This window comes from Pinus tabuliformis, chromosome 7 (genome assembly GCF_031772625.1).
Source record: "Pinus tabuliformis cultivar Carrire ecotype Pingquan chromosome 7, CPIR1, whole genome shotgun sequence".
NCBI classification, from domain to species: Eukaryota; Viridiplantae; Streptophyta; class Pinopsida; order Pinales; family Pinaceae; genus Pinus; species Pinus tabuliformis.
In genome coordinates this window covers 813,383,321-813,393,682 of record NC_142293.1, presented here as the reverse complement: position 1 = coordinate 813,393,682, position 10,362 = coordinate 813,383,321, and the positions used below count along the sequence as shown (strand labels likewise).

Genomic DNA, 10,362 nt, shown 5'->3' with positions numbered 1-10,362 from the left:
CCATGGTCATCCATAATCACATTTAGGCCATGGTAATATATCCTCTTAATCTGTGGTCAACCATAGTCAACCATAACCAATTATAATCAGTCAAGGTCAACCATAATCTGTCCTCTTAATCCTTATCATCCATAGTAACCATGGTCAACCATGATTAACCTCAACCAACCAAGGTTTACCTAAATCAACCATAGTCAACCCTCTTCAACCATTAATGTAACCATTATTGTAACATTAACATTTATATAACATCAACCATGCTCAACATTAATGTAACTTGAATGTAAGATTAAAGTTGACCACTGTAAACCATGGTCAATTTTAGTCAACTCTTTTTGACCTTGGTGAATTTCATTAACCCTCTTTAACCATGGTCCACTATCATTAACTATCAACAACTTTCTAAAGCCATCTTTAATAATTATCAACCATTTTTAATCATAGTTAACCAATATAAACCATAATCTACTAATGTGTCCATCAACTAACAACTATATTAATAAATATGATTAATTTACCACATTTTCTACCCAATAAACATATAAAAATAAATACAATAAAATTATATAAACCACCTTTACTCATGAGATTGTGACTAAAAGTTTCTTTGTGAAATAAATAAAAAATTGTGCTAAAAGCTTATTTGTGACAAAATATTTTTATTGTGTGTACTGTAAGTGTTTGGACAGAGAACTTCTGAATTCAAAACATCTAGATTTTTAGTTGCAAGGTATGTTCCTTAAATAAGTATCCCGACAGGATCTGTCACGCCCCTACACCTGCAGTAGTCTTTCAACCGCTTGTAGAAAAGTGCGGCACCACCGAACGCTTTCTTTTCACCAATACTAACATTCGTGGACTACGCCTACTTTCACATTAACATACTTAGCTTGTGTTTCGCAACCAAGTAAAATGCAATTATCCTTTATACTTAATGAAGCCCATACTCATTCATTATCATCATGCAATTATACCAAGAACAACAACAATTGCAACAAGTATAAAGGGGAGGGGCAACTCCCCGTAACGTGAGTCTGCCCGACAATATATTAAGATATCAGTTTTATAATGTACAAGTGTGCCTTGCCGAACCAAGTCTACACTTAGCCAAATATTACAACAGAGAGGCAACCCTGCCTTTTACAATACATGTGCACCCTTGCACAAAGAGTAGTGCTCACCCGAGCCACTTAAATCCTCTTCACCAAGTCCTGCACAAATCTGCACATATACCGAACCCCGGGCACGCTTGCCCACACCTCAACCGGCACAAGATAACTCCAAAACCGCACCTAGATAGTGCGCATGAGCTATGCGCAGTTCCTATCAAACCTGCGCAGTTTTACCCCTTCTCTTATGCGTAGAGATGATGAGAAGTCGATTGTTGGAATGAGCTCTCAAGGCTCCACTCATATATACACAAACTAGCGTGGGTTTACATGGGGTGTGCAGCCCCTTGGCCGACCCCCAAAACCACTAACCATGCGCCCACAAGCTTTATTTACAAGTCGGCTTGCACACTTTTTAACATCGCATATATATGTAGTACGCTCAACACTTAGTCGCATAAGTGTTTTGCATATCGTCGCATATAACGTCGCATTCCGTCGCACATATTGTCGCACCCCGTCGCACATTTTGTCCGCGCGCCCGTGCGCTCGCCCGCGCGCCCGCCCGCGTGCACGACTTGCCGATGCCCGTCGCACTAATCTCCCGAAGGTCTTACATCCTCCTCCACCTGAAATCGTTGTCGTCCTCGACAACATACCATCCCGGTAGCCATCCACCAAGATCATCATCATCCATGATGTTGACTCCTCCACACAAAGCAAACATCCTTGCAACATATGTAGAGCATCATCTCCATCACGCCTTGACTTAGTGACCAAGTGCCACCAAGCTCACCATACCAAGGTATGCACCTCAACGGTATGCTCTCCATCAGATATCATCTCGATCCATGATCATCGACCCCTCTGCCACAATCTCCACTGCAACATCTCATGTCGACCTCATCATGTGTCTCCATGTGAACCTCTGCCATGATACTCCAGCACGATGCCAACATATCTCTACACACTTCCGGACCTCATGTCTGAACTAGTTGGGTAGCTAATCCAACCATCATGCTCATCCCATGAGAGTGAACATCCTCATGTCATCATCAGTTGTTCCTCAAACATCTGCCACATCCTTGACTCCTCAAGAATCCATCTCCATAATCCATGCTCAGGTCCATGGAAACTCCATCCATCTCATCTACAACATGTCATGATGCTTGATGCCAAGCCATCCCTGCACCATCAATCATACCTGCTCAAACATGTTTAAGGACTCACTGCCATGAGCAGCTAACAATGAGCCCCATCTTCTTCATCCATCTAAGAAGATGTAGAGGGAGTAGAGCCTGAAGGCTCTCCCTCACTAATCAACTCGATCCACCTATCAGGATCCTCAATCTCCATCCTTTGTAGATAAGCAACCCGGTCTTCCTTCTGGACATCCGGTCTCAAATATACCTCCTCATCATCATCATCATCCTCCACCAACTCTATCCTTCTTGTCAAATCCAAGATGCTATCTGAAAGTGTCTTGATGACCAATGACTACTCCACAAGCTTTGTCTCAACAGTAGACAACCGCTTGTTGACCTTCTCCTTATCCTCCATTTGCATCACTCCCAATTTACAATAAGGCCTTGTCATACCAATGGTTGGAACACCAATGGGTACATCTTCCCTTCCATCATAAATGTAGAGCTTCTTCAAATGTGGAACGATCATAGCATCAAATTGTTTCATGAACTCCATCCCCAATACAACTTCATAGTCATCAATCCGCACTATAGTGAAGTCCACCTTCCCGGTCCATTCACCAAGTGTAGTGTCCACCCTTTCAGCTATACCAAGAATCTCAATAGGAGGAGAATTCATTGTCTTCATTTGTGCCTTTGCCGGTACAAATTTCAGCCCAATTCTTCTCGCAGTATCTTCGCCCATGAAGTTGTGAGAAGCCCCACTATCCACCATAGTGAGCACATCAGCACCTCCAACCTTCATTCGAACATACTCCAACTTGTTCCTTTCAGGATCCCTTCTAGAGGCCACTTCCGTAGTAGCAGAAGCACCAAGTATCTGCATCATCCCCACAGAAGCATCTTCATTCTTTCCATCAGACTCAACCTTCTTCTTCAAGGCTTTGAGATGCCTTACCTCAAGAGCTAGGCAATCCCACTTCTTCTGATTCAATTCATGTCTTATCTCTAGTTCCTTGAATTCTGCTTCAAGCAAGTCCATTTCCTTTGCAAGTTGAGAGGCTTCCTCCTCATTCTGGTCAGAAACCCCTTTCTTAGCCAAGGCATGAAGAGCACTCCTTGTTTCAAACAACCTTTTGCCATATTCCGCAAATCCTTGTCTTACTTCCTCTGACTCTTCAAGTAGAATTTCTTCAAATTCCTTGAAGGTTGCAAAACCCAATTTCTGCAAGATAGAAATCTTTACCAAGTCACCTGCAACCTGAACCGACCCTTGTTCCACTTCGTGTTAAACGGTTTCCTTCACCTGCAAGTACCTGTCACAAGAAAACCTTGCTCAACAGCTTCAACACCAGCTTCCTGCAAGACTTCTCCAAGTCTTCAGACTTGCTCTGATACCACCTGTCACGCCCCTACACCTGCGGTAGTCTTTCAACCGCTTGTAGCAAGGTGTGGCACCACCGAACGCTTTCTTTTCACCAATAATAACATTCGTGGACTACGCCTACTTTCACATTAACATACTTAGCTTCTGTTTCGCAACCAAGTAAAATGAAATTATCCTTTATACTTAATGAAGCCCATACTCATTCATTATCATCATGCAATTATACCAAGAACAACAACAATTGCAACAAGTATAAAGGGGAGGGGCAACTCCCCGTAACGTGAGTCTGCCCGACAATATATTAAGAATATCAGTTTTACAATGTACAAGTGTGCCTTGCCGAACCAAGTCTACACTTAGTCAAATATTACAACATAGAGGCAACCCTGCCTTTTACAATACATGTGCACCCTTGCACAAAGAGTAGTGCTCACCCGAGCCACTTAAATCCTCTTCACCAAGTCCTGCACAAATCTGCACATATACCGAACCCTGGGCACGCTTGCCCACACCTCAACTGGCACAAGATAACTCCAAAACCGCACCTAGATAGTGCGCATGAGCTATGCGCAGTTCCTATCAAACCTGCGCAGTTTTACCCCTTCTCTTATGCGTAGAGATGATGAGAAGTCGATTGTTGGAATGAGCTCTCAAGGCTCCACTAATATATACACAAACTAGCGTGGGTTTACATGGGGTGTGCAGCCCCTTGGCCGACCCCCAAAACCACTAACCATGCGCCCACAAGCTTTATTTACAAGTCGGCTTGCACACTTCTTAACATCGCATATATATGTAGTACGCTCAACACTTAGTCGCATAAGTGTTTTGCATATCGTCGCATATAACGTCGCATTCCGTCGCACATATTGTCGCACCCCATCGCACATTTTGTCCGCGCGCCCGCCCGCGTGCACGACTTGCCGGTGCCCGTCGCACTAATCTCCCGAAGGTCTTACAGGATCAATGCAGAGAGTGTAAGCTACAGATTCAAGAAACAGAACGAGACTTACAGGTTCATAGTCGTGGTGACGCTTAGTTGCGACACTTAAATACAACACATATTGCTTGCACGAGACTCAATGAGAATTTGGACACGGTCGTAGAAACAGTGGGTGGAATTTAGACTACGCGATTTCGAAATTGACCGCTGTGTCCAAGTGCAGGACGGAGGCAGACGCTTGTGTGCAAGCAACAATTATATTTAAAACTTCGGAGATTTTAATCAGATTTCTCTCATTTGCCTCATAAGAAGGAAGGATAGTATTAGTAGACTCCATATATCATCTAACGATCAGAGGTAACATCGAATCGAAGAATAGTAGTCAGTCAGTTACAGCAGTCATGAAATACATTTCAACGTGCTTGCTTGCGGTATTAGTTGCATGTGGTATCGTTCTTCTACTCGCAGGTGATGGAGATGGAAGGTATTGGGTTGAACTCTGATCATGTTAATCATTCATTTATTCGGGTCATGAGTCATTACTCACTGTATCTCAATAAATAAGGCTACGATGTTCCATCTTATTCTCTCTCTGCTTGTGCCTGACACAATAAGAGCTGGTAAGTTGCTCTGCATGGTCGTCTATATCCAAATGAATGAAAGGGAGATCGATTTTGCGAATATGAGACCGCATTTGATCCATCCACGAGAAGACTCGGGAAGAGTTATTGGTGTTTGTTTTTGATTATCAAAATTTCTGTGGTATTTAGTTTTCAAAGATAAACAGTTGCCGAGGAATCAAATTTTAACTGTAGTCACAGAGATAAGAGATTAATTTTCCACCTTGGAAAAATATTCGCAGCTTTGGGGGAAAGGACATTGATATTTTTTTCAGAAGAAAAAGCATAAAATATTATATAAGACATATAAAGAAACATATACATTTGCCAGATAGACTTTTATAGGGCTAATTTAGCCGACTTAGGATTCCAAAAATTTGGCCAGCCCGTTGAGCTAACAAAAATACCATACAAAAAGCATGATAATCAGATGCATTTGCTGACATAGGAGCATAAAGATGTTTCCAAAGAGAAACAGAATTCAGAAGCTTGTTCTAGATATTCCAAAACCACCACAGTCATAATCAGCGCTGGAGGGAAGAAAAAGACCAATATACTAGAGACAGGAGCAAAAATAAAAACAAAAAAGATTTGAAATTAAAAGTCTGGTAAGGAAAAGTCCTGGATAGGGAATATTTCCTCGCCAGACTTTACCTTCATGTACCATATACCTGGTTCCAAAAGAAGACCCTCCTTTAATAATACATCTGCTTGTAGATTCTGAGACCTGTAAATGTGTTGGATGGAGCATCCTTCCATTTTCCTCCATAGGAACCTGATTCTGTCCAACCAACCTGCAAGGTGAGGGCTGCTGATAAGGCTCTTTCCTTTTACAAAATCAGTCATGACTTTTGAATCTCCATGAATTGACACAAGCTGAATGTTAAAGAAAAGGCAAAAGGATAAAAGGCCATCGCCTCTTCTTTACTATTTGTGCCCTTTCCTCCATTCCAGGTAATGAGATATTGATCATTCTCATTTATGATAATGTGGATACCACAACCACATGAGCCATTTTGGGCAGCTCCATCGAAATACGCTCTCGGGAGAGTTGATTGAGCGTGCTCCTTTTGATTACACTTTTTTTGCTTTTGTGGTTTTTCTGGTAAGGAATCATAAAGAGTAATGATGTTTTGTAAGGTTCCCATAAAAGGCTCTTTACTGTTCTCAAAAATAATTTTGTTTCTCCATTTCCATATACACCATAGAGAAATAATAACAAGAGGCCTCCAAGATTCCTTTTGCCCACTCCACCATAGGAAAGCTTCTTTAGAAGAAGCATGAGAGATGTGAGGAAATTTATATAGCTTTGCCAGTTCTTTCCATAGTTGCTGAGTTACACAGCAATTGAAGAACATGTGGAAGTTGCTTTCTTCATCAGACTTACATATTAAACAGAGTCCCGGGCCATACCAACATCTCTTTTTCAAATTCTCCCATGTTAAATTTTTATTGTGGAAGACCAGCCAGGAGAATAGAATCGCCTTGGAAGGACATCCCGATTTCCAAAAGACTGGAGGGAAAATCGGGATTGGGGGAGCATTTTTTGACCCTATCATATTTTGATATATGTCCTTTATGCGAATCTGTGAGATTCCTTTTAAGTCCTTCCAAATAAGAACATCATCATCCAACGATCGGTATATGCCACAGTTCCTCAAAAAAGTTCTGAGATCTCTCCATTGCCGAGCTAGAAGATCCGACATCCCCATACTGTCCGCCTCTTTCCAAAGAGGGAAAGGTCCCTGCCATTCATCTATCAGCTTGTCCCAAGTGAAAATTCCTTTCCTATGAAAAAAATTTAGGAGAGAATCTGGCAGAATGATTTCCTCCTGCCCACCCAGAAAAGAATCAATCCCAATGAGAATCTGGCTACCAGATTGAAAGCTCCAAGTTAAGTTCCTTAAGAAAAACTTTTCAATCTTGCAGAAACTGAGCCATATTGATGACCCATAGTTGGATCCGATTCTTCCCAACCTGAACCAGTAAGAGATATCTTTCCTTCCCATATATTTCTTTTTTATTGTATTGCACCAGGGACCCTCTCCATAAATCCCTCTCCATAGCGATTTGCATAACAACGATTTACCAAAACTTCGCAGATCCAACAGGCCCCATCCACCTAAATTCTTCGGCCATGAGATATCAGACAACTTAGATAGATGAAATTTTCTTTTTTCTGATTGGCCTCCCCATATGAAGTTGGCAGTTAATTTGTTCATCTTCTTGATAATGCTTGCGGGAAGGAAGAATAAATGAGCCCAATAAACAGCTAGTTGAGTAAGAACTGACTGAGATAAAACAATTCTTCCAGCCATTGATAGGCATTTAAATTCCCATAACGATATCTTTTTGTAGTACCTGTCTATTAACCATTGCCAGTCCGGTTTTGAATAACCCTTTGCTTTTAGCTGGAATCCTAAATATTTTATACCATGCTGTATGGATCGCGTCTCTATTCCAAATAGAGCAGATAGCCAATTTACAAAATCCATGCTGACATCATTATGGAAAAAGACTAACTTGTGTTCATTAATTTGCATCCCTGTGGCCTTTTGGAAACGTCTTAAGATGTCATATAAGCATGTCCAGGTGAGCCTGCATAGCATTGCAAAGATGAGTATATCATCCACAAAAAGGTTGTGTGAGATATAATTGTTTCTACAGATCTTCAGGGGCTGGCATCTTTTGTCACTAACTGCCCTGTTTATGTGAAGACTGAGAGCATTCATTGCCAATATAAACAGTAAAGGAGATAGTGGGCAGCCTTGACGCAGCCCTCTTTCAGCTAGAAAAAAAGAGGATGGGATTCCATTTATTATAACTGCATAGTTTACCTTCTCAATACATGCCATGATCCACTCTATTATATTAGCTTCCAAACCAATCTTTGCAAGTAAACATCTGATGAAACCCCAATCTAGGCAATCAGAAAAAAACTTTTTTGTGTGTTTGCAACTGCATCCAAGATATTTCTTTTTTTAAAGATCCATGTTGATCCTTTATTATAAAATTTGATAAAGTTACCTTGATTCTCTCAGCAATAATTTTCGAGATGATTTTGAAAGAAATGTTACATAGGGATATCGAACTGAACAACTAGGTGCTTGATAAATTCGATTAATCATCTGAATCAATTTTCAATTACAGACAAGAACAACAGTATCACTATATCCGCTTATAGACATTGTTGCTATACAAAACAAAATAATTAATTAATCTTCTGGATTATTACAGATTTTGTATGCAGAAATTTATGCGCTGGAAAACAGTGACAGAATGAATGTCAGAGAACAGAATACAAGAAAGAAAAGGATGGTTCAAAGAACAAGGCATCTAAAATACATCAATCAGACGACCGAGTACTTGAGTCAGGAACGCTCATTTGCATTCTGCGGGTAGCCCCTGGGGGAACCTCTTTGTGTCTGCACAGTAATCATAGATCATATACTTATTTCGCACCCACTGGAGCTTCTGCTCTTGGTTTGAGTCCAAAGCCTCCTCTCCGGCAAAGTTGGAAGAAGAAGTAGCAGCATTGAAGTCACTGAAAGATGCAACAAAAGGGGCTTTAGTCCAGTCTGTCTTGACGAGGCCACCTCTGGTTGCCCAATCATCTGCATTCCAGAGGCTTGAATAGACCCTCATTGCTTGGCTCTTAGGATAGTGATAATTGCTATCCACTTTACCCAACTCTGTCTCCCTGTTCTTAAACACACGAACAGGAATCCCGTCCACAGACAATCTGAATAACAAACATGTAATTTTGTTATTTTGAGAGATTTTATCGTATTAATATTGAAGAGATTAATGACTAATTAGGATACATACGTAATTTGATTTGGTGTCCAGAGCACGGAGTAAGTGTGAAAAGCCATGGTTGGGTCAAACCACAGGTAGAATTGTTGCTCACGATTGCCAAGGCCTTGAGCGAAGATATTAGTGTGCATAATATAGGGATCTCCGGAAAGGTTGCCTAGAAATTCATAGTCTATTTCGTCGTGTTTGGGACCTTGAGACGACAGCTGTAATGAGGCATAAGAGCAACATCATGTTAGCATGACATAAGATATCGCGATATATAGGGCAGGGCAGGGCAGGGCAATATAATACATACATAATAGGCAGTAACTGTGCCTGCAGAATTGCCAGGTACCAACTTGATTTGCATATCAATTTTAGCAAACAGATACTCCTTCTTGGATTGAAACCCAGAACCTGTAATCAAGAAGAAGGGAAGGACTAAGATGTCTACATGTAGTATACTAAATATAGATGAAGATAAAATAAGAAAAGAACAGAGAATGATGCCATGGAAACCAAATTTACCCAATATTACCTGAAGTGTGATCCAGAGTAAGCTGCAATTGTTGGCCATTCTCAAGGATTTTACCGCGACCATTGCCCCATGTGACGTCGACGTCGTTGTAGAAATTTGCAGAAACAATTACAAGAAGACTCGACGTGATTAATAAGAAAAGAAAGAGGAGGGGCTTGCCCATCTCCATAAATTATGGATTAATAGAAATAAAGGAGCTTGAATTTGAGATCCAAATGCCGCTTAATGCAAGGAGCACGGCAAAGGATAGGAGTAGAATAGCTCGAGATGTACGTGCGCGAAGAAATAGTAGTGCAAGGAATGAGTAAAGAAACAAGTATTAGGCTCAAATCGCTGTGGGCGATATATGGTTTGGGAATGACGCTCAATTGGGTTTATAGAGAAAAGAAATGGGAGTGGGCAGTGTATGGAAACGAGGGAGCGAAGGAAACAACGAGAGGTATACAGCTGTAGCGCAGGCAGACATTGAATGGTCGAATGCCGTGTTTGACTTGCCTTTGTGTTGAAAACATGGGCTTGGCTTTGTCTCATCCCATAAACCAAAGCACGAGCAACGGCTCTATCCAGCCACCCAGATTGAATATCAAGGACGAAGGAACCATCTGAGAACAAAGCAAGACAGTGACACGTGTACAATCGGGCAGATTGAATGATCGAATATATACAGCCGGGCTCACTGAATGATTGGTGCCCTTGGCCTTGGTCTCTGTGGAATCCAAAGTTGATATTTACGATTGTGCGTTCCAACCCAACTCAACTCAATCTCTTTCACTTGGGCATGGCCCATTTTTGGTGATGATTGTGCGTTCCAACCCAACTCAA

At 41.3% G+C, this 10,362-nt stretch overlaps 1 protein-coding gene across 1 annotated transcript; it reads right to left on the bottom strand.

Moving 5' to 3' along the window:
- Window positions 1-8,391: 8,391 nt before the first annotated feature.
- Window positions 8,392-9,905, bottom strand: LOC149250068 (xyloglucan endotransglucosylase protein 1-like). Its single transcript, XM_089458904.1, has 4 exons — window positions 9,541-9,905; window positions 9,319-9,419; window positions 9,033-9,226; window positions 8,392-8,946 (listed from the first exon to the last, which is right to left on the bottom strand). Exons 1-4 carry the CDS (start codon window positions 9,707-9,709, stop codon window positions 8,586-8,588), a joined length of 825 nt encoding a protein of 274 aa, XP_089315030.1. The 5' UTR covers window positions 9,710-9,905; the 3' UTR covers window positions 8,392-8,585.
- Window positions 9,906-10,362: the final 457 nt, after the last annotated feature.

Excerpts from the sequence above, each read along its gene's own strand:
- LOC149250068 (XM_089458904.1), bottom strand. The coding sequence starts at position 9,709 with ATGGAGATGGGCAAGCCCCTCCTCTTTCTTTTCTTATTAATCACGTCG. Across the intron at positions 9,420-9,540 it reads TACTCTGGATCACACTTCAG|GTTCTGGGTTTCAATCCAAG; the intron begins GTAATATTGGGT and ends TCTTGATTACAG. Across the intron at positions 8,947-9,032 it reads TGGACACCAAATCAAATTAC|ATTGTCTGTGGACGGGATTC; the intron begins GTATGTATCCTA and ends TTTGTTATTCAG.